Here is a 23,434-nt window from a genome sequence, read left to right as displayed (position 1 = left end):
AAAATATTGTGCATTAAGACACTGAGACATTATGAGAAGACACCCGTGTAAGGAATGTTCTTTGCTCAAAGGACTGCATGCACATCACAGAACATCACATCACATACCTTCCAGCTCCTGTAACAGTCATATTTCCACCACTGGTCACAAAATAGATTCCCCAGTTAGCGGGAACTCTGCAAGTGGCTACTGGGATGAGTGTAACACGATTGTTAAAGAGTAGGAAGTTACCTTGAAATTTTCTTCAGTTAAACCTTCATTGGTTTTGGAAGTTCTGATCATTGCTGCAACGTATCTTTTCACAAGATTTCTGATCACTTCCTGAAATACAAAACAACACAAGTGATTCAGCTGCTGGCTGAAATTCTGTTCTTGCTGTACTTCACTGAGTTCTTACTGATGGCTGTCCTGACTCTGCTCTCTTTAAAAAATAATCACTTACTGTTAGAACTTTCTTTCAAATAGAACAAAGCTTTGCAGAGGCTTATTTACATTTCATCTTGAAAGCTCAGCTCTTAAGTGTAGTGAGCTGATTTGTTGTACTTTTTTTTGCGTGTGTAAAAGTTGTCCAGAAAAAAAAATCTAGATTATCTTAAATGTCTTCAAGCCATTTAAACCTCTTCATGCATTTTTTAATCTCAGATGCTGAAAGTCCTTCAAGACTACCAGTCTCACATGTATATGCTGTGTATCCCGATGGGCTAAGCTTGCCACATTTTCTTTAAATACTGGGAAGTCCCTGACGGTGTGTTATCAACAAATAACCTGAAGAACAAACAGCCAGGACTCTACAGGGCAATGCACGTTCACGTTAGCCCCCAGCTGCCAGCTGCCTGGGTGTTCTGTAATGGGAGGTTAAAAACTCCTTGCAGCATCTGTGGACAGCGCTGGAAGTACAGGGCCACACCTTCGGTGCCTGTTCCCCAGCGTTACCTGGGCTGTTTGTTACAGCTTAGATGAGATCCATTTTGCTCTGCATTTGTGCACCTCCTTGCTGGCTTTGCATAAGCAGGCTCGGGCTGTTCTCTGTTACCTGACACACTGAGGTTGATCTCTGCGTACCGACAAGACTACCCCAAGCCTTCCCTGCATTTTCCCCCATAAATGGAGACGAGAAGTCTGAGGAACCCAGAGCTTTAACCTGTGCGCCACACCAAGGTTTTACTGGGAGGTTTAAGAGATCCCACTCCCGGTACCTGTGAGCTGTGCCGTAAAGTCAGAAGGTACCAAATGCCTGTTCTCAGAAGTGACTAAGTATGTTAAGTGTCAACTCCACAACGACTTCAGAAAACAGGAGATGTCCTACGTAAGACAAATTATTTATGGCTTTTGACAGCATTGTCTGACGTACCACCGAACATTCAGGAGATAATTTTTTGTCCTTCCAGCGTGCTGGCATAATCACATTGAATTCAAGTACTGAAGCTGGTGTTTTTAATACCGCTTCATCCTTTTGTAGGTTGAATTTAATGAACACTTGATGACAAGCAAGCTGAGAATGAAGAGAAACAGCAAAATTCAACAAAGGAACAATTCCTCCTTCCTGAGCTGTCCAAAACTGAAGGAAATCTCAACTGCTGTTGGAGTTAGGATTAGGGATGTCTTGCAGAAAAAAAAGTAGTAGAGGAACAATTTGAGAGTATGTAAAAATGCTGCAAAAACAGTTTTAATCAGGACGACACGGCAGTCTGAGCCCTCTGAAGTCAGTGGAGATGTTGCCTTGACTTCAGCAACCGGAGCGATACCTGGCAAGTTTGCTGCTTTCAGAGCAGGTGAAAGGCTAGGAGAGATTTACTAAACCACCCCACCTCTATTGGGGAAATGTTTTAATCCATGACAAGCGAGATCCTCTTGGAGCTCCTACGCTTGTGTATGTATTCTATAGGAAAGCAAGAAGTGAGATGCTAGAAAATAAGCAGGAAGAAGAAACTCTAAGTAAAAACTTGATCTGCAGGAGTTTACCTGGTAATGTTGGTTCTGAATGAGGTTGTCAGCGTGCCTTTCCTGCAAAGAGAGAGGCAGAGGCATGTTACCCAACATGTAATCCTGTCTTTAGAGTCCTGATGGCTCTTGGTGAGTCACAATCCAGCAGCAACCTTCTACTGCACCAGCACGGTGGCATCCCTCGTGACCTTGAACATGCACGAGCACCCCCAAAAAATAAGTTTAAAATCATGCAGCTCCTTACTGTGAACGTTTTGAGGTTTTCGTGCCTCTTCTGTTCGTTGTCAGAGTCGTTGCCTGGGCACAGCTGATTGTGAATCCACTTGCAGAGGTACCAGAAAGACTTGGGACTTGGGATGATGTTAAAAGGAGGGGGCAGGGTGGCACCTTCATCAAAGTAACTCATCCAGAGCTTTGTCCGGGCAAACTTCCACTCTATGTCTGCATGGTCCTGTGAGAGGAGGAAAGAGAATATCAACAGCTTTAGGCAGGCTTTGCTGAAGCAAATGTCAGCGACTAAGGAGGTGACGTGAGCAAGAAAGCATTTCTCTGGCTGCAGGCAAAGCAGTGTCACTTCTTCCATCTCCCTCGCTGGGGGTGTACTTAAAAAATCAGTGTGAAATGTAGCTGAGTATAAAAATACCAACCTCTGAGAAATGTAATGATAGCAAAAGGAATTTCACATGCTTCATCTTTTAGAGGTTGTGCACATTAGTTCACCCGTAAAAGAAGCAGGATAACTTCTTTTTATTTTCTGCTACTGCTTTGATATGATCACAGACCCTTGTTTTTCATGTCAAAATCCAACGAATTCTCACACTCGTCCCTGGAAAAAAATCTCTCGAGGTCTTTGATTTGTTTTATAGCATCTATTCATTCCGCTCTTGTTTATAAACAAGACACTGATCTTACAGACTGCAAAATTTCATGTTTTGCAGGAATTCCGACACTGGGCAGAAAAGGAAGAAAGCTGAATCCTTCAAGCAGCGCCGAACACAGTCCGCGGTAGCACCCCGAGTTGAAGCGGTAAGGATGTGAGCTCTCACCTCCGTGGAGTTCAGCACTAAGCTGATGGTTACGGTGGGTTAGCCCTGTAGTGTTTATGTTTGTGGTATCTGACGTGAGATTTAACCAGAAACACAATGATGATTTTAAGTTTCTGAGTAGATTTAAATGAGGCTGGAAGGAGCAGTCCTCCTGGACGAGGGATGCTGGGCTGCAGGCAGCAGCCCGCAGACCCACGCAGTGAAGCGTAGGACAGGGAGTTTAATAAAATACGGCTGAACGGCATGCCCCCAAAATTATTACACTGGCGTTCTGGCCACGCTCCAGTGCTCTGACGTGGTTAAAATATGCTCACATTCTGACAGAGAGGTGCAGCTCAGCTCCATTTTAATGGCATATTCAAATTACGTGCAGCTCCCAATTTAACACAACTGCCTCGGCGGCCCCGGAGCACACCCTGGTGGCCTGAATCGCCCCAGAATAGCAGGGCCTGAGCTGCAGCTCCCCATGGACACGCTCACCACCAGCCCAAGGGGAAAATTCAGCGGTGGCTGCATCTCTGAAGGCTGCAGACCTGCCGCTGCTGGACCAAGCAGCTGCAGGGGATATCCACGCTGTGGCAGCCTGGGGGTGGTGCTGAGGTGCTCAGCCCTGCTGCAAGGCTTTCCCAGGGCGTGCAGGAACTGCAGACACCTGGAAACACTGAGTTTAGGGTAAAACAGTCGCTGAGGGACAGTGCACGACTGTTATTTTGGACAGAAACGTGTATATTATTCTTTTTGTCTTGGGGGAGGAGGTGATTTAGCAGTAGATGTTGGATGTTGTTTGTAGGGAAGGATAAGGCAAATCTCTCGCTCCGGGATTGCAAATGAGCTTGGGGGAAATGAAAGAAAAAGGATAATAAACTTCCTGTGGAGAGTACTTTTTGCTATTTTACTCTAAAATAAGATATTTAATGGTACTTGAATAGAGGCTGATTGCAGACGTAAGGCAGCACCATGAAACCTGGTGGTAGTTTCTGCCTGGGGAGGGTTCTGTGGTTGGTCTGAACAAATCCCTGTTGATGTAAATACACCTGCAGGTGAGGCTGGAGGAGGCCAGCTGCAGCCTCACTGGTATTTCTTCTTGTGCAGTTTTAGCCCAGGAGTGCAATACAGGCTTTTTTAAAAGACAGACCCCCCTGTACACTGCCCAAAGTATCTCTTTTTTTTTTTTTCCTCTCTCTTCTGCTGCTGTGAATTCCCCAGGGTTTACGAACTCAGCTTGCCTCAATTATTCACCTTGATGTTTTGAGAACCTGGGCAAATCAGATGAGAACTCCTGGCACCAGTTCTGTGCTGGAACCACGCAGCAAGGAGCGATTTCAATTTTACTGAGGATGTTTTTGTGTGCCAGGAAACCACTATTTTCTTGGTTAGAGCTCTCTTTAGCGCTGTAAGCAGTGAGATCTGCACACAAAACAGCTTTCTGAACTCACTTGGGCTGAGCACAGGGAGTACCATGCTTCAGCAGTGGTTTGATACCCAGTCATTCAAACCTGGAGCATTTGCTGGTACAGCCAGATCCTGCGTTGGCTCTGCGTGGCCGGGTTGCCTACCAGACGTGCTCCAGCTTTCTGGTGCATCTCCCCAGCAGGCCACAAAGCAGGACTCATGTTTCTGAGCGCTGCCCAAGCCTCAGCCTGCTTTGTGTCTGTTGAAGACTGCAGGTGAGTGAACGCTCATCGCGAGCTCCTGGACACAGCAAAACCCAACCCAAGCAGGCCGTTCCCTCGCTCAGCCCGGGCCTGGCCACCACGAGCGAAGCCGTGCCGCGATGGTCAAACCTGGAGCTCCTGCAGCAGCTGCTGAGATGGGTCATGAGAGATGCTGTCCTCACAGCTCCTCACCCAGTCCTCCCAGACCTGCGCTGTCTCACATAATGTTAGGTGACAACATTTTTGTACAGTTTATAGTAAGCTGAAAACCATATCCACTGGCTCTGCAAGCGTGACCTTGCTGCTTTAGGACTTTAAATCCAAGTTTGGATTTTGCTGTCCTCTCTTCAAGCTGCTGTTGCTCCTGCCCTTGTTCTTGTCACCACTTTCCTTCAAGCACTGCTCATCTTTTCAGCCATAAAACATTACTTCTGAGGGCTGAGCCCTCAAGCTCAAAGAACATGTGAACTCAAAGAGAGCACCACTCGGCTTTTCTGCGAGAACAAGAAACCTGGATCACTTACTGTCACAATGCGAATGTGTCACACTGGCCACCTAATCCTCTTGCAAATCTCTGCCATTTGAAGCGAGAATTAATCTCCCACAAAGATTTCCCGGTGGGACTGCTGGAGCCATCTTACTGTAGCAGTTGTGAGGATTTTCTAATTCAGTCAAAGTGATGTATTCACAGATGTGCCAGATTTTAAATAATTACCTGCTACACTAATTATCCAGGATAATTCAAGCATTAATCTCCATCTTTATCTCTGTGCAGAAAAATCTGTTGTTTACATTTTGTAAAATGCTTTTTATAAAGACCTCCATCACCATCTCCTTGCTGGGCCATATGGTTTAGATCACACTTTGCCAAAAAACAACATCCAGCTTCTCAGCGGGTCCTGGCCCAGCCAGCACAGCCCCATCAGTGGAAGACTTCATCTCTCTGTATTAGGTGCCTACCTCTGCATCTAGGTTTCTCTCAACCTGTTTGTGGATTTGGTATCTCAGCTCCCTGGCGGCTGAAAGGCTGGTGGAGAAAAAAGCTGTTTTACCTTAGCCCCCAGGAGCTGGAGTACAAGCATCAGGGCACAGGAGAGCGATCTTGTGCCTCTTGAATTGGCATCCCTGAAAGCACAGGGATGAGGCTGCGGGTCCTGAGCGTACGTTAGCTCAGGGCTGATGGGCTCCGAGGGGTTACGGCAGCTCCCTGCTGCTGCAGGCTGGTGCAGAGCCATGTTGCCAACACTCAGTGAAAACAGCACCAAGCTGCTGATGAAGCTCAGCAGCCAGGCACTGTGATACCTCCAAACTTAATCATGGTAAGCCAATCACAGGATAATCAGCTACTTCAGCTCCTTTTTGCTACAAGGAGGTGCACGAGGGCTTCTCCCCTTCCTTGCACGAGAGGAAAGAAGTGTGTCCCTAGGATACAAAGCCTCCCCGCGCCCCTTTGTGCAGAATAATGTATAAAGATGTCTAGCATCTTTCGAGCTGGCACAAAAAGGGCTGCGTGTGCCTTTCTTGTATTTTATTATACAACAGTCAGGGGGCTAAGCTGGAAATCAGGCTGCTGCCTGTCAGATGCAGATATAGAGGGCTGTGACAATGCCCTGGGGAGCAGGCTGTCTGGCCGTGGCTGAGTGCCTCGGAAGGAGGCGCAGGCAGCTCCTGGTGTGCAGGGAGCGCTGGCAGAAGCCAGCGTGATTTCTGCAAGGACTGCTCTTTGCTGCTGTCCCGGGAGGTGCCAGCAGCAGCCCCACAGGTTAAGAAGTGCCCAAGCTGTAGGACTTTCCTCCAGGGAGGAAGGAGGAGGCACATCATCCACCTTCAAGAGGTGCTCGTGGACATACCTTGTTTGCAGCACAAGTTGGGTAAGGGGGGAGGGCATTCCCTGAGAGGCACAGGAACGTCAGAGGTGCTTTTTTTGCTGTATAATTAGCTGAGCTGCTAAGTGCAGGAGAAAGTCATTAAACTATGTTTAGTATATTTCTATCTCGTGTGCCTCTTTATTGCTCTTTGCAGGCTAAACCCAGAGCAGGTAACAGCACAGGAAATATATCAGTAATGGCTTTCAAGCAGGCTAGCACAAAAAATATGCCCTTGTGTGTCTTGAACAGAAAGCAGTGCAGAAAGAGAGCCAGGAGAACATTCATCTTTGCAGAACCCAACACAGACAACTTTTCTGCAGTTTCAAGACTGTTAATTTTGTAATACGTGTTGTGCAAGCTGGTAATAACAGCGGCAGAGCTTGGGGGCTTAACGACAAGCTCAGAGAAGCAAGCAGCAAAAACCCAAGCAGGCTATTTGAGGTAAATGGCACTGAATATTTTTCAAATAAAAATATTTCATACAAAGAAAAAAAAAAAATCATCTGTGAGCGAAATCTGGGACCTACAAAGGCAATTAAGGCACAGGTAATTCAGCTGCAGCTGACAACAAATGAGTTTGCTTTCAAAGCTGGGGATGACATACTGAAGGATAAGAACTTAATGGGATCAATCTCAAAAATAATACAAGAAAAATTGCTAAAGGAGGACTATCTAGCATTAGAAAAAGCAATTAGAACAGGGAATGAGACAGCCAAAGAAGAGCTGAAACTACTCTCTAGTGCGAAATCACAGTGCGCCAGGCAGAACAGCCGGGTCCTGAGCAGCCACAGGACGTTGGCACTGGGGGAGCGGCTCAGGGGCTGACAAAGCCCAGCACCTAAGGCATGAAGACCCCTGGGTTGGGGAGCTGTGCGGCCATGGAGCTGCTGAGCAAACCACAGCAAGCAGGAAAGGACAGGCTGCTCGGTGGGGGAGGGAGCCGGGGCTGCTGCGTGCATCCTGGCGCCAGCACAGGAAAGGAAAAGCACGTTCATGAAGCGTGTGCGGGTCTTGAAGAAATGCACATGAATACTGACTCTGGGGTACAAGAAAAAATGAAGTCTTGGGCCAGGATACAGGTAAAGGCTTGGTTTCAGAAAAGAGCAAGCCTTATCTGGTAAAATGCAGGAGGCAGCGAGGCCCTTGGGTGAGGAAATCAAACCCAGCACGCGGGAGGAAAAACTAAATAAATTTTTACATAGCAGACAAGCCATCAATGGGACTGTGAGCCTCTAAAACTTGCAAGCTAGATGAGGAGCCCAGTCCTGGTACAGTCCACAGAACAAGATGCTAACAAGAGGAACTGGGGAAAGATGTAGTTTTACAGTGCCCAAGCTGAAGACACCTCAGTGAGCACAGCACAAAGCCAACGGGCAGCACTCACCAGAAGCAGGTGTGGCAGCCGTGCACTGAAGGGCAGCAAACTGCCATCTGTGTCCAAGCACACCAGTTGCTCTGGCCAGATCTTACAAAAAAAATGGCATCAAACCCAAAATAACGTCCCCCAGCCTCCCGGGTCCTGCTGTCAAGGTCAGGCAGAAGCAGCACAGCGCATGCTGTGGCTGCAGCGCATCGTGGCAGCTCCAGCTCAGGAGGAAGCCTGGAAGCCACAGAAACGGGAGTCCTAATGCTTTCAATTGCTGTTAAGGAATATCAAATGTCTTCCTATCTTCACATCTCCTGCTTTAGGGGCTATTAAATCTTCTGCCAAGGATTTAGCATATAAATCTTACTGCCTTGCAGTATTAGCTACTTGCTTTCCGCAGGCACGTGTTACTTCCCAGCAAGGTAACTGTCGCTCTGTGAAGCTTCATGGGTCCCGGTTACAGAGGTTTATGGAAAGCCCTCTTGGGAACTTTCCCTTTGTGCTTGGGAATCGCCCCAGAAATGCTCTGGAGCTGTTAAACGAGGCCCAGCGACGTTGCTGATGCGCTGACCACGACCTCCTCCGTCGTCCCTCTGTGCTGCAGCGTGGCTGGTTTGCCCAGCCGCAGGGAATCCGTTTGCTTGGACCTGCAAAATGCATGCCTTAGCAGCTCTGCTATTTATACCGGCTGGGTGCAGAAGATGCTCATAATTAACACCGTTCCTCCAGCTTGCAGTGCACGCCACTCCACCCCGTCTGTAGGTTATATATGTCAATTACCTTTCATCTCCCACCAGCACATCGGATGGAAACAGCGATGGCTAATGAGAAGGCCGGGGAATATTCTGTCTGAGGAAACGCAGGTTGCTGTGCTGGTTTTAGCGTAGTTAAATTATTTGAAGTGACACCTTTTTGTTCTTCAGTCATATTCCAGCAAAGTTCAGTTTTTATTTTAACAGTCAAATAAATCAGAGCTGTATGAAGGTCGTGTAGACAAATAGTGCTCTAAAAAAAAAACTCAGCATGAAGAAACAATGAGAGAGATATCACCAAGGCTTTGTTCTTCCTGCCATCCATTCTCTCCCCCTTAGCTCCAGCTGATAAGAGCCTCTTTTCAAGCTGGCAGTCAGAGAGATAAGGCGGATATCTGTGTTGATAATGTTAACGACCTCCAGCCAGGTCACAATCAAGTAATTCACACACGCCCCTGGAGAAATGGGGGGGGGCTGAAAAAGGACGTCTAACCCCAAGCGTTTGAGCACTGCTGACTTTTAGTACTGCGGCAAATTGGAAAGCCTGATTTCTACTCGTGCTATTTCCAGAATATCACAGCTTATTTTTTCTGCATAGCAGAGCAACCTGGGATTAGTCTTCCAAGGATGAAGAAATGTCTTGAATTTTATTGCTAGACTGGTGAGAGCCAGATATCAAGGAGAATCGCATACTTCTCTGTAGCTGTCTTCATTAGTTTTAAGAGAAAGCAGTCCCAGGAAGCAAAATCCCAGTTAGGGTCCACCTGTGAGTTGCAGATCTCAGGATCCAGCCTGTGCCATTAAGAGGGTGTGATTTCAGCCGGGAAACGCGGTGTCAGCTATTCCCAAAGGTATTTACAGTTCTAGCAATTTATTTAACGTGTTATTTAGATAAGGCCACTTGCAACTTTCAGATCCGAGCTCTGATTATGAATGTTCACAAAGTACGTTTTATGTTCTTTGCTACTGGCTCCTATGCTATACAAATGTGTACCAGGGTATCTGGCCACATCCAGCGGGCCAGAAAGGTAGCAACAACAGTAAATTCAGCACTGGTCTGACCTTGGGAGCCATTTTCATGTGCTGCAGGAATTGCCCTGAATTGAGCCTCAGGGATCAAGGCTCAGTATCTTGCTAGACTTTACAACCTCTTTATATAAATATATATATAGCCTTTATAATCCTTTTTTAAGTAACATGAAGAATAAAATAGTAATTCCCAAATAAAATAGTAAAATCCAATAGTAATAAAATAGTAATTCCCAGTGAAACCACACACAGCTGGTCAGGTATTTTTTGCTTTTATCATTGGTTGTGAACTGCCCACCCTCAGCAGAGGAGTGGAGATGGGCTGTGTCTGTTCTTGAGTCTGTAAAGGTCACAGCACTGGTGGGAGAAAATGGTGTCTGACGCCTCCAGACAGCAGCCTGCTTGCACAGTCACTTAAATGCAGCGCACGAGCTGAGCTGCCAAAACTTGAAAAATTGCTCGAAAATGAAAAATTGTAGCTAAATATTCTGGTTGTTTAAATATATCCTTGAGGCAAAAGAAAGGAAACCATTATGAAGGTAGGAGATTGCTCAAGTCCCGTAACTGAATCTCGAGCCACGCGCAGAGCACTGATTTAAGAGATGAAGTCCTTATTTCTCCCCTAGATTCTGGAGCTGGGTGTGCAGCTGAGGAGCTGTGGGGAACTGCACCAGACAACACTGTGACTTTGTAAGTACAGAGCTGCAACCGAGGACCTGCAGCATAGCACCCAGGTTCTTAAGTATCTTTCTGTTTAATGGGATGGAGTTGTGTGTATCCCGTTTCACCTATATAATTAGTGTGAACTTACTTGCTGTATTGCAGTGTGCTGAAGAGGAAATCCATGAAGCACTAACATCACGCTTCGTTGGGTCAGAAACTGGCTGGGTAGCTGGGCCCAAAGAGTCGTGGTGAATGGAGATAAATCCAGCTGGAGGCCAGTCACTGGTGGAGTCCCCCAGGGCTCAGTACCGGGGCTGGTTCTCTTTAATATCTTTATCGATGATCTGGATGAGGGGATCGAGTGCACCCTCAGTACGTTTGCAGACGACACCAAGTTAGGTGCGAGTGTCGATCTGCTCGAGGGTAGGGAGGCTCTGCAGGAGGATCTGGACAGGGCTGAGGCCAACGGTATGAAGTTCAACCAGGCAAAGTGCCGGGTCCTGCACCTGGGGCCCAACAACCCCAAACAGAGCTACGGGCTGGGAGATGTGTGGTTAGAAAGCTGCCTGGCAGAGAAGGACCTGGGAGTACTGGTTGACAGTCGGCTGAATATGAGCCAGCAGTGTGCTCAGGTGGCCAAGAAGGCCAGCAGCATCCTGGCTTGCATTAGAAACAGCGTGGCCAGCAGGGCTAGGGAAGTGATTGTCCCCCTGTACTCGGCTCTGGTGAGGCTGCACCTCGAGTACTGCGTTCAGTTTTGGGCCCCTCGCTACAAGAAGGACATGGAGGTGCTCGAGCAAGTCCAGAGAAGGGCAACGAGGCTGGTGAGGGGTCTGGAGAACAAGTCTTATGAGGAGCGGCTGAGGGAGCTGGGCTTGTTCAGCGTGGAGAAGAGGAGGCTCAGGGGCGACCTTATTGCACTCCACAGGTACCTGAAGGGAGGCTGTAGCGAGGTGGGGGTTGGTCTGTTCTCCCACGTGCCTGGTGACAGGACGAGGGGAAATGGGCTAAAGTTGCGCCAGGGGAGGTTTAGGTTGGATCTTAGGAAGAACTTCTTTACTGAAAGGGTTGTTAGTCACTGGAACGGGCTGCCCAGGGAAGTGGTTGAGTCACCATCCCTGGAGGTCTTTAAAAGACGTTTAGATGTAGAGCTTAGGGATATGGTTTAGTGGAGGACTTGTTATTGTTAGGTCAGAGGTTGGACTCGGTGATCTTGGAGGTCTCTTCCAACCTAGATGATCCTGTGATTCTGTGACTAGAATCTAAAAAGTCCTATTTCAGGGGAGTCTTAATATAGCTGTTCCTATTGCTTACCATCAGGTGACAGTTCTCCACAGACAAATCCCTTTTCTTTTTTGACTGCTTTTTCCTCAAAAACATTTTTCCTTTATCTTCCACTTCTTCCATTTTCCTCTGCCGTCTTCACAGAAGTCCCCTTGATGCAGAAGCACAAGATAATGCTAATTGAGCTTGTCAGGTCTAAATAAAAGATGTGCTAATGCGGGGGGCTGCAACCTGTGTGGGTCCATCTGGATACTTCGGCTTCTATCATGTAGCAGGAGCAAACCTCGCTGCGCCGCTTCGATGTAATGGGCAGAGAGTTATTGACCTGTCATGTGGGGCACTGGTGTGGTAAGTACATCAGGGGAAACAAAACCCAGCCACACCAGGGCCAGCAAATTCCCTATAATATCGTATATCAACCTGGGGCCACCCCAAAATTTGAAGATCTTGGTCTTTACTTAAATGTCATGTTTCCACTCCTCTGAATAACACCCAGGAGGTTTGGCCCTGGTGTCACACAGGGGCAGATAAATACCTTTTTTTTTTTTTAATTTAAAATTATTATTTTTTTTTTTTTAAAAAAAAGGATTAAAAAAATCAGTTCCCCACAGCTCCTCAGAAAGCTTTATCTTTTTGATCCTGCTGACAACACTTACATGAGCAAGGGCTTGCAAGGATCAGGCCCTAGGATGGCAAATTAGCTTTGTCTGCTCTGACAACAGAAGAAAGATGCAGAATATGAAGTCAGAGCATAGAGAGTGCTCCCATTTAGAGGCTCTGCAAACACCAGATGAATATTAACAACTTGATTCAAGTCCATGGGTTATATGTAATTAGGCCAAAGCCAGCAAAAAGACAAACAGTTCTACACCTTCAAATGAATACTTTAGCTTGCTAACAAAAAGCAATTAAGCTGCCTGCCAGTCTGCAGCGAGGCTCCGGGGCTAATTCCACACACTGGCCTCTCTCTGTATGGCAGTATCACAGCACATCATCGATGAGATCTATTTCCCTTCTTTTCAAACAGAAATCTACTGGGAGTTCTCCGCACCCCGTCATCAGTTCCAGAGAGCACCCAGCCTTGGGCATCAGTCCCACTCCTCAAAAGCCACGCTGAGCTCCCAAGGAGGGAACTGGAGAGTGATGGAAATGTGCTTGTCCAGAGGTCACAGAAGGCACTGAGGCAGTTCAAGAGGATTTGTGATTTAATTAATTGTTACTGATGAGATGGGTGAATGTTGAGAGCACGGTAACTAAGATTTGGATGACTACAGTTACACCAGATTGAAGGAAGGGCTTGAGCATGCTACCTGCACCCAGGACATGGGGTCTGTACGTGAGCAGTGACAGCAGCATGTGTGCAGCAGCCAGCTGGAGCACCTGAGGACCATAAAATGGGGGAACAAATGCCGATACTTCATTCAGCTGGCAAACCAAAGGAGAGTCATTTAGCCCCCTTTCTAGAGCCTAGTTGCTTTGTTACTCTGTAAAAAGCTTCAAGATGAATTATTAATCCCAGCTCATATTGACAACAAGCACATAATTTCATTTCCTGCTCTATGACAGAGTTCAAAATCAAATACATCTCAATTTCTCCTAAGAAGTTCAAATTAATGGTTCTTGAATGCCTCTTGTGAGACAAAAACTTCCTGATGCTTTAGCAGAGCTTGGATATTAGCCTGAGCAGGCTGCACCTCTACAGGGGGACAATCCACTGTCCCAAACCTTGCCACATGCAGGGACTGTCCAGCTCTGCATCTTGAATTAAATTTTGAGGTGCAATAGTTTTGGACAGCCCAAAGTATCACAGATCACAGTGAGGAAGGGAATTTCTGCAGCTGTCTTGAACTAAACTGGCTACCAGTTACTGCCATGGTGGTGAAGGACTTCAGCTGGTGTAGAGAACCAGAGGAATTTATTTTTCATTGTAGATCATTAAAAGTTCGATACTCCCTCCTGGGGGAAATCCAAAGTCGTGCTGGAAACAATGGAACAGGGAACTGGATTTTTTTTTTACTCTTCCGTGTTTTCATTGTTACGTTCTCTGCTCTGAAAAAGAAAATTCCATGTACAGCACCCCTACACTGGAAGTCAGTTTCCTGAAAGCAATTGCTTATTTTTAGCTGTACATACCAACTGTTTCTGTTTACTATACAGCTTTTGTTTTGCTATACACCATATTTATCTTTTTCATTCTTCTTCTCCACAACATGTGCTAATTCACTCTGTTTCATTCTATCACTTAAACCTGCACTCCTCGCTTGGTGTCCAAAGTCCTCATTTCTCCAATATTGATACCGGTAGCTCTCAGTTTGGTCACACACTACCTTCAGAGGTGCACTGGAAAAAAATAAGCATGCAGAAGTAACACCTTCACTTTCCTGCATGGTAGCATTAATTAAGGGTAATTTTTCCCAGACCTGCTTTAGTGTGGTGCTGTTCCTGAGGCATTAAGCATCTTAGCTCTTCACTAGAGCTTCTGGAAGCTGCAAGGGCTTACAGCTCTCCCTAACGTCAGTGGGATGCCTGGTGCTGCAGTGCTGTTGTGTGCCACTTGTTGCTCTAACCCACCTGGAATCCAAATCCCAGCCCTACGGTTTCCCTCCTAAAGGAGTCTTAGTTCCTGTTCTTCCATCGATCTTGCTTCCCCTTGCTCCTTCAGCTGCACAGTCAGAACTGTTTGTACAGTCCCAGTGAGTAATTCCTGTGTGGCTTTCCAAACTCTGGTGGATGTGTCTATGAGGAACATGCTTCCTGAAGGTACACATCGATTGCTAGTTTCCTGCAAAATGCACTTGCACCACAGAACACCAAAATGCACCTGCAGGCCCTAGAAGACATGCGTGTTTGGGTGTCACTGTCACAGTGTTTTGAAAAAACAGCCCATTTAAAACAACAAAAAAAAAGACCGGCAGGAGGATTGTGTAACTTCAGACACAGCCAAGTGGCAGCCCTATAAGAAACAGCCTATCACATAAAACGTGCTCATTACCCACTCTGTTACTTTATGCTCCTTGTGAGTGATGCAGCCACCTGGCCACTCAGATAAGTCCCATTGTCCTTCCTCTTGTCATCATGACACATTCCTCTTGCATTCATCAGGGGATGGTATTTCTGTCACGTCTGGGAAGGTATTCAGATGAGAGACCCAGCAGTGCGTAACAGCCAATTGCATTCTGTGCTGCTTGTATAGAACGTTCTGATCTTCCCAAATTGAAACAGCCCACAATGCGTGGACATTTCATTGTGCCTTTGGATTTTGTTTGCATTTTCAGTAAAACATAGTGTCTCCCACAGTCTGCTACTGACAATGGTCTGCCATGAAAAAAATCGGTATCGAAATGGCTTCAGGGTACCCCTATAAAATACGTGTACTGAAGTCTGAAATAGCTTAGTGACAAAAAATACCAACGAAACAAAAAACGCACAGCAAAATTATTTCAGAAAAATTCTGTGAGTCAGGAATCCCTCAAAGCTCTGTGCATGTTTTACTCTTTGCTTGCCTTGCTCTGCCTTCCACAGATACACAGTGGTTTCATACCGTGTGCCTGGGGTACTTCACGAACTCCCGAGCCCAAATCCCATACCGGGGAGACTTGACCAAGGGCAGGAACACCTTGCCTTCTCCCTCCTCTGACTTCACAGCAGAAATTCGTGTGTATATGAGACAATAGAGAACAGCAAGCCTGAAGGCTTTGTGTCAGTGACGAAACGGCTATGAAGTGAGAAATGGAAGAAAGGAGGAGAGAAAGAATGCTTGCATTGCAGCAGTGCCACTGGCTCATTAGCAAGTTGAATTAATTGAGATGTTCTTACCACTCAGCTGCTGGGAAATCAACAAGCAATGGTGTGCTGTCATTCCTGATGTTCAGCTCATTTGATTTCTCTGTAGTCCTGCACGGGGCAAAGATTTTCTACTGCTGTATATGAGAAGAAGACCCCACTCCAAGGGTGTCTTGCCCTTTCTCCTCCTCCCTCCCTGGTGGGATGCTGTCATTCAGTGTGTATTCGATGTAATATAAACATCAGGAGGAGGAAATGCCCTGTTTAGCAACCTGTCTACTGTGATTCAGAAGGGGGAGAGCTGATTACAAGAGGTTAAAAAATGACCCACAGTTGTAAAGCTCAACGGTTATTAATGAGTTATTTTCTTCAGGGAAGAGATGAATTGATGTTTGCCCTTAGAAGACACATGAAGAAAACCTGTCCCTGGGAGAATGTTATGAGCATGCAGAAATGTTAGCTTCAAAAAACAAAGCAGCACGCAGTGCCCCAGCCGAGGCTGGAAGTGACTGTCTCTTGTCTTCCCAAGAAATGTCACTGCTCTCAGTAGCAACTGCAGTATGACAGCTTAAGTGACAAAGTATCCCAGAGCATTTTCATTGTTGTTACTCTGGGCAGGGGCCTCATGCTGCACGCTGAGTTGCTTGTTATGATTAGGCTATGCCTGGTGATTGCAGCCCTTTACCTCCAGGTCTCTCATAAGCAGCACTTTCTGCTGAAGGAATTCGCTATTCCCAACTGCTGTGTATACAAAAACTTCCAAAAAACACTGACTTCCATGCTCTGGAAAGTTCACTTCAGTTAATTGTTATGATGGGTAAGACGTGGGATTGTTTCTAATGTGTCATTGCAGCACTCAAATTATTCTGAGAAAAGAAGGATGAGTGGTTTATATCCCGGTGAATAACAAACACTTCCATTCTTCAGCTAGTCTTAAGTTTGGGCTTTGTGTCAGTGACAAGCCTGTTTGATGACGATAAAGCAAGGGGAATGGGAGAAAATGTCTGAAGAGAACATCTTTGTTTTCTGCTCCTCATTCCAGTCTCCCTGGAATGTGAGGAGTAGCAGTGAACAAAGAGAAAGCACTTAAAGCATTGAAACAGGCTGATAAAGGAGCGATGCCTTTGTGATAAGCTGCTTTCCTGCTCCTTTGGAAGGTGAACGGTCCAGTTTTTCTCATACTTTTTAACATGATAAAGATCAGATGTTCTGAAGTATCACCGATTTGGCTGGGTTTCTGCTCAGTTTGACTAGATAACTGAATTTAGGAGCCGCTCGAATCAGCAGGTAATCAACGGCAGTTGTGGAAGCCATTCAAGCAGACAACTCAATAGTCTTCTGTGTGTGCTTCAGCCAGCGAAAGAGTTCACCCATACGTTTCCCCGGGAAGTTGGGAATAGAAGCAGTGGCAGAGCTGGTGCAGGTTCTTTTTCTCTGTTTCGAGAAAAAGATGGATGTCTCCTCCACTTTATTCTAGAGTAAATCCAGCCATCATACAATGCCGAGTAGGAAGTCTCTGCTCTGCCTGTACTTCTGAGTGACCAGCTGAGGACACAAATGACTTCGTGACTCCCGTTGCTGTTCATAGTTGTCACTTTTTATCAGCTCTTCTCTAGGAAGTGCCCACTGGTTTACCTTAAGTGCTCTGCACACAGAACTGAGCTTTGTTCAGTACTGAGTAGTGTACCTGAAGACCCTTAAAATGCAGAGCCATGCTGCTTTAGTTTTCAATCTGTTGACAAATGTAATTATAAATGTACAGATTGGCTTTTAGGCACATGGAATGAGATTACAGTAGAGAGACCAGTTTTGAACATTTGTATGAAGATAAAGTTAAGTTTGAAACCGGCTCTAAAGCCAACTGGCAGCCTGGAGCTGCCTCAGCTCGGATTCATCCTGCGCTGAGGCTACCCGGGAATCTCAGATTACAGGTTTAGGGAGTCAGCTGCCAGGAGACTGGTTGCAGTTCCAGATGGAAATGATCTAATTTCAGTGGGAAGAATATGGAATAAGAAATCGCAGATTGGGCGCCCGATACACACAGTTTCAAATCAGAAAGCAGTAACAGGAGGGAGGCAAAAAATATACAAAAAAAAAATTATGCAAGTTAAAAACAAATGGGCTAAATTGCAGCGGTAAGGCTTCCCTTTATATGCCCTCTCTGCTACATAGCAAATCAGCTGCTAATGACAAAGTGATCAGTAAGGGTAGTCTACAGGAGAAGACAAAGGCAATCCAGAGGTAAGAAGCTTTTTCCAGATATGAAACATTACAACAGAGCAAAACCTCCTCCACAAGCATGATTCAAGCTAGTGAGTAGAAATCCCAACTATCTGCTGTCAAAAAGTGGGGGCAGCAGTCTCCAGCGTCCCAGAAGACACACACTTGCTGCAAGGCAAACAGATGAGGCACAGCGGGGAAAAACGAACGCGGAAAGATAGAGAGTAAGATAACTTACAGCGATGAGCTGGTAGGAGTTGTTCATCATGGCTATGAGCATGTTCAGCAGCACGACGAGAGAGATGACGTTGTAGGTTCCAAACATAGTGGCTCCAACGAATTCTGTGAACTCATGTCTGGCTTTCACGTTGGTGACGTAGAGATTCAGCAGACCGAACACAGACCAGAAGAGTGACTGGAGGGTCTCAAAAAGTCTAAAGGAAAAATAAACACCGATTTTCACTTGGCTATGGGAGATGGAACTCAATGCCTTTAGGAGCTCTGGATGTGCTGAGGTTGGGTGTCACCCCACGTGAGAGCTCTGTTGGTGGCCCTCGAAGCACTCCAGCACTGGGAGCGCTCAGGTGGGAACGGATCAACATCGGGAGCCTGGGATGCCACGGAGCAGCTGCTCAGCATTTACTCTCCCCGGGAGGCAGTCTGCACTCCAGCTACAGTGACCCGTTGCAAGAGCTGCATCACATCAACAACATCCACCACCTGGCTGAGAATCACATCCTTGTGAGATGCAACGAGCCTAAGCGCCGTGAAAAAAAAATGGCATTCCCTTTCCCAGTGTTCACACACACATATTCCCTTTAATTAAAACTGGCATGGAGTGACACCACCTCTCCTGTGTAACCAGTGCCTGCATCATTAACGTCTGCAAACTAAATGCTCACAGAGCCCATGCTCGAGTACAGCACGAGCAAATTGCGTGCCACAACAAGGCATCATGAGGGAGGAGATGCAAGAAATCACAGCCTCTTGAACCTTCTGCACTGCTGTAGGCTAACAGCTTGCAGTCACTCGGACTGCAAGCGAGCCAGGGCAGCTTGCTAACACCCTGCCTGATAGCACTGCACGTGGCTGAAAGTGCTGCTCTTGTTTGTGCAGCAGCTCCCACCCACCACAGAGCAGTGCCCTCAGTATCATGCTGCAACAATTGATCAGTAATGACTCAGATGAAAGGGAGTCATCGCATTAATTCAGCTTGAGAGGTTTTCTTCTTTTGAAGTCTTCCATCCAGAGATGAACTAGACCTGACCCCCCTGTGCTTTACGGCTGATGAGATCATCCCAGGTCTCTGTTTGCTTCAGCCAGAGACAAGTGACCTTTTGCAATCACGTCAAATACATAATCAGCAATCTAAATAATTGCTCTAGCTGGGCATCTTTGTTTTGGCTTTCCAAAATACGGCATTTATATCATCAAAAAATGACATTTATATGCCTGTTTAAGAGTTTCCATTTTGGCCTGGGGTCAGTAGATATTTTCAAATGCTCTTACTAGAAAAATCAATAAAAATAAATTCGGATACTTTACTTAACATACCAGGAATCTGTTCTCCTGGCTTCTCCAGGCATCTGTTCCACACATAGCCCCATGCTTTATATGGGGATTTAGTTTCTTGGTGTTTTGTGGACATCGTTTCTCACTGGCCAAAACTACCAAGACACTAAAGCAAAAATCCTTTCTCCCAGGAGTCAGGCTGTTAGGGTTATTAAATAAGTGAGGTAATGGTAAAATAAGGATTAAGCAAAGAATGCTAAGCATTTTGCTATTAAAAATAGCGGTGTGCTTGCTATCTTTTAACTTATTTTAACTATTAATGGTGAAAGTACTGATTAGGGTGTAGGCTCAGGAGAAATGGAGGTCATTGTCACGCTTACATGAAACTGACATCAGTCTCAGAAGTGCTCAGTGCATTGCCTTGAACTCCCAGTTTTACAGCCAGGAGTGTAACAGTGCCCAGATTAAGGCCAATATATTTACATGCGGGCATGTAGTCACAGCTGAGAAGGACAGCAAATGGTTTCTGCAGCTTTGCACAGAAGTAAGATGTCTTTCCTCCTTGTTTAATGACAGGCAAGAACTACAATCTGTTTTCAGTGTTCAGGTGGGGCTCAGCCCAGCTGCTAGCCCAACTCTCCCGTGAGGTCTCTGCAGACAGCAAGGTGCAAGTAGTTTCTTCCTCCCCTTCCTCCTCTTCCTTTCTCTCTTCTCCCTCCTGCAGTTGCCAGAACCACAGTGCTAAACATACCTCCAAACTGCCTGCCTAAGCAGGAGACACGCTGCTTTCTCAGGGATGCTTAAGCCACACCATAAAAACTTAAATTATTCATGTCTTCACCTCCTTGCTGTCACAAAGGAATATTACTTTTCCGTGATCTGTGTTTGCGATGCAGAAAATTTCCTCACCAAAAAAATATGAAGCCCTTCCTTTGGGAGTAATAGGAAATAATGCACCAGTAAATAGTCGTCACATTTTAAACAAGCTGCACCAACACGAGCAGTGTCCTGCTTTTCCTTCCCTTACAAAATTAGATCTTATTGTGTGTCTGCTTAGAAATGCTGGTAGGAATCAAAGGGGACTGATTGAAAGCTTTTCACATTTATTCTTCCATTAGGGATGAACTACGAGCAAAGTTGAGGTAACACCAGCTCTGATTTGAATTCACTCCAGTCATGCTTGCTCTCCCCAGCCCAACGATGTAATTTTCTGTTTTGCAGGTTGCTCGTTCTTAGCCATTCACCCATGCTGTGCGTCTGCTCAAGGGCCAAATGTCAGCTTGTGCTGGGGGTGTTAATAACGACTATTTAAACTTTTAAGAACACGTTAAATAAATTTCTTAAGCAAGGCTCAAACAAAAAAGTAACTGCAGAGCATTCTGTCCCCTGCCAGGAGACCTCAGTCCTAATGGATCCCCTCCCACTGCGATTTTGTTTTAAACAAACCTCTGTCATAAAGGCTGAGCCCCCTCAATTTCCTTCCTGTGCTACATTCTCCTTGGCAGGGGGGCTCAAACTGCATGTTAGGGTGGGAGAAATTGTGGTTTGTATTTAAGCTGATCCACACACTTTCTGTTAAGTGGTTCTGTATCGTTTCTAGTTCTCAAGATGTTGTACCTTCTTACTTGAGAATCTTTGTTGTCGTCGTCGTTGTTGTTTTTTCCTCCTGCTGATCTTTTTCTTTAGTCAAATCTTGTTTTTGCTTGCTCCACTCATCTGCCAACAGTGAAATCTGTAAAACAACTGGTTTGCAGTGGAGGCAGGTCCGAACCAGAAGGCAGAACTGGAATACATCTGTTCAGCGTAGCTCCAGGGAAAGGCACGCTGCAATCCTGAGCTTTGTGGTTTTGACCCTTCCCGAGCTAGAAGTTGCCACTTAACAGTGTGCTTGCCAAACATTTCTCCCTCTGGCTGCTCCGTCAATATGGATCAAGGAATAGCATTTGTTATTTAATTCCTTCACAAGGGCAGCACAACACATTTCTGGGGCATTCCAAACAATTAAAACAGAAAAAAGACTGCAGCCTTTAATTCTGTTTTTCATTAGCACAGTGCATTTCCGTCCACTTCCTCCAGATATAGATGGGTTTAATGAGAAAATTAATCAAGCCTATGGTGTTCCTGCTCTGCCGTGGGAACGGCAGCACGTCTGGTCTACCAGGACTCTGGTTATGAGGCTCTTGTAAGGCTGGACTTTATCCCAGGAAACTCTCCCCCTTCTTGTAAGGAGGGTCAATGACAGAGACAATGTTGGAGCCTTCCCTCTTCCAACGTGGCGTCAGCCATCATTTGCTTTTGATAACAGTGCAAAAACGACACAAATCCTTTTTTAACCTCCAGCCTTCAGCTGAAGAAGGGTGGAGAATTATTGGGCATTATGCTAAGTTGTATTTAATTTTGCCTGACGTGGTGGACAACAGTTTTGTTTTGCTTGCTTGCAGGGCGTAGGCCCTTTTCTAGACGGTGCTTTATTTATTTCTCTTCCCTTTGTGTTTTAAGTACTGTGCAACCAGCAAGAACAATCGGATGGGGGCTGATTATTATAATTATTTCCACTATTAGTAATTAAAACAAATAGATCAGAAAGACAATTCACGTTATTTTTCAGCATGTGCTTTGTCTTTCAGCCCTGCCAGCTGTCAGCACAGCCATTTCCATGCCAACCTCTCAGTAAAGTACCAGCATTTCCAGCAAAATGGATTTTGATGTGATTTTAGTCTTACCCCACTGCAAGAGTATCAGAGAAGCGTGTAACCTCATGTATAGGTGAGACTGCTGTTGCTCTGTCATGTTATTTATTCATTTTTTTCATATGTTTATCCCTTGTTTTCTACATTTTGTTTAGCTTTCCCCCTTTTCCTCCAGAATAAGACAAGACAAGTACTACAACAGCATACCTGCTCTCTCAAATATCCTGAAATTGTACGTAGCCATCATAAAATTTCCATTGCAGGATCACGTAGAAAGACTTTTTGGTCCAGAACTAAAATGATTGTCTCTCACTTCCAGACCTAAAAGCCCTTCTGTGACAGCAAAGCTCAGCAGAATTCTCTGCCCCAGTTAACTCACACTTTTCCTGCACAGTTGAGCAGCTCAGCTGATATTTGCAAATGAATAAATAAAGACACTTTCGGCACAATGATAGACAACACGCAAAGGCAGCTAAGAGAGGAGACAGTGTAAGTCACCCTTAAAATCATAAAGGAAAGAACATCTTACGTGGAGAAGGCATTGTTCTGTTTCTCACATCGGATCCCCTTGCAGTTGTTGGGTTCCTCCGAGGCACTGGTCTCGTAATAAAAATAAAGCTGGTTCAGTCCATTGGCGAAAGCCAGAAGCACCAGGCAGTAGATAAAAAGGAATTTAAGGATGTCTAGCAGCATGCGTCCCAGAGAAATCTGCAAGGGTCCCAGGTGTGAATTTGCTGTAAACAGGGATATGAGACGCAAGGAACTTAAAATGTTGGATATTGCAAAGAGGGCTTCTGCAATGAGAGTCGGGTGCCACATTTCCCATTCCTCCCTCGGACGAGAACCGTTATACTGAAAGAAATAACAAGGGTATAAAAGTGAATGATGTTGTCATGATTTTGAGATAACTTGAACACTCACACCTGCTAATACTAATGCTATGCATGCAAATAAATTCTAACCAGGTACTGGTGACACAAGAAGTGCTTTTCAACTCCCAGGTGTCAGGTCAGGAGTCACTGAATTCAGGAATCAGGACTGAAGCTGAGCTGATCAGGGCACAGAATTAGGTTTAAGGAAGCCTTCTTTTGAACTTCCTACAGATTTAGACCCCCCAGTACAAATAGCTTAGTGGGACCAGCTTTTCTCTAGGGGTTTCTGGTATGTGGGCTGTACTTAGCCTAAATTTAGGTAACAGGACTTCTGAATTTCGAATTCACTGTGCGAAATTCAGGTCCTTGGGTTCACATGTGATCTCCTTCTCTTTAAACATCTAAAAGGGTTCGGACTGCCCCATAGCAGGTTCAGGTCATTTCCAATTATCTTTTTTTTTCTTTTTCCCTCTAAATATTACTGCACCTCCAAAACACTGCTAATTCCAGGAAGAATGAGAATGGAAGAAGGGAATAAGGAAAGCAATGAACGATGGAACACCAGAAGTGGATGCTTTCCCTCCCATGTCATCTCAAAAAGGTGCCAACAGCCCAGAACCAAAATGCTGTCTTCTCATTAATTTCCTTATTAGTTAATTTGTCATGGCAATTTTCGGAAAGTACCTAAAGCAGAAGTCCTAATTACAGCCAAAATAATGGATACATTTGAGCGCCTCAGTTATAAAATTA

General features: G+C 45.7%; 1 protein-coding gene and 1 long non-coding RNA gene across 2 annotated transcripts in view; one reads left to right on the top strand and one right to left on the bottom strand.

The window, feature by feature from the left end:
• The window catches only part of TRPC5 (transient receptor potential cation channel subfamily C member 5), a 97,306-nt gene that overhangs the window by 7,795 nt on the left and 66,077 nt on the right, over positions 1-23,434 (bottom strand). The window contains exons 6-10 of the mRNA XM_035325867.1: positions 22,342-22,664; positions 17,849-18,044; positions 2,189-2,395; positions 1,963-2,004; positions 232-321 (exon numbers count right to left, since the gene is read on the bottom strand). Coding sequence (XP_035181758.1) covers positions 232-321; positions 1,963-2,004; positions 2,189-2,395; positions 17,849-18,044; positions 22,342-22,664 — 858 coding nt within the window. The remainder of the gene's footprint in view (positions 1-231; positions 322-1,962; positions 2,005-2,188; positions 2,396-17,848; positions 18,045-22,341; positions 22,665-23,434) is intronic.
• On the top strand, positions 8,524-13,328 carry LOC118166732. Its single transcript, XR_004750694.1, has 3 exons — positions 8,524-9,292; positions 9,355-9,482; positions 12,635-13,328. It is a non-coding gene; the product is annotated as an uncharacterized LOC118166732 (long non-coding RNA).

Source organism: Oxyura jamaicensis, chromosome 4 (assembly GCF_011077185.1).
Source record: "Oxyura jamaicensis isolate SHBP4307 breed ruddy duck chromosome 4, BPBGC_Ojam_1.0, whole genome shotgun sequence".
Taxonomy (NCBI): Eukaryota; Metazoa; Chordata; class Aves; order Anseriformes; family Anatidae; genus Oxyura; species Oxyura jamaicensis.
Note: the sequence above shows the minus strand (reverse complement) of the source record. Positions and strands in the feature narration are given on the sequence as shown.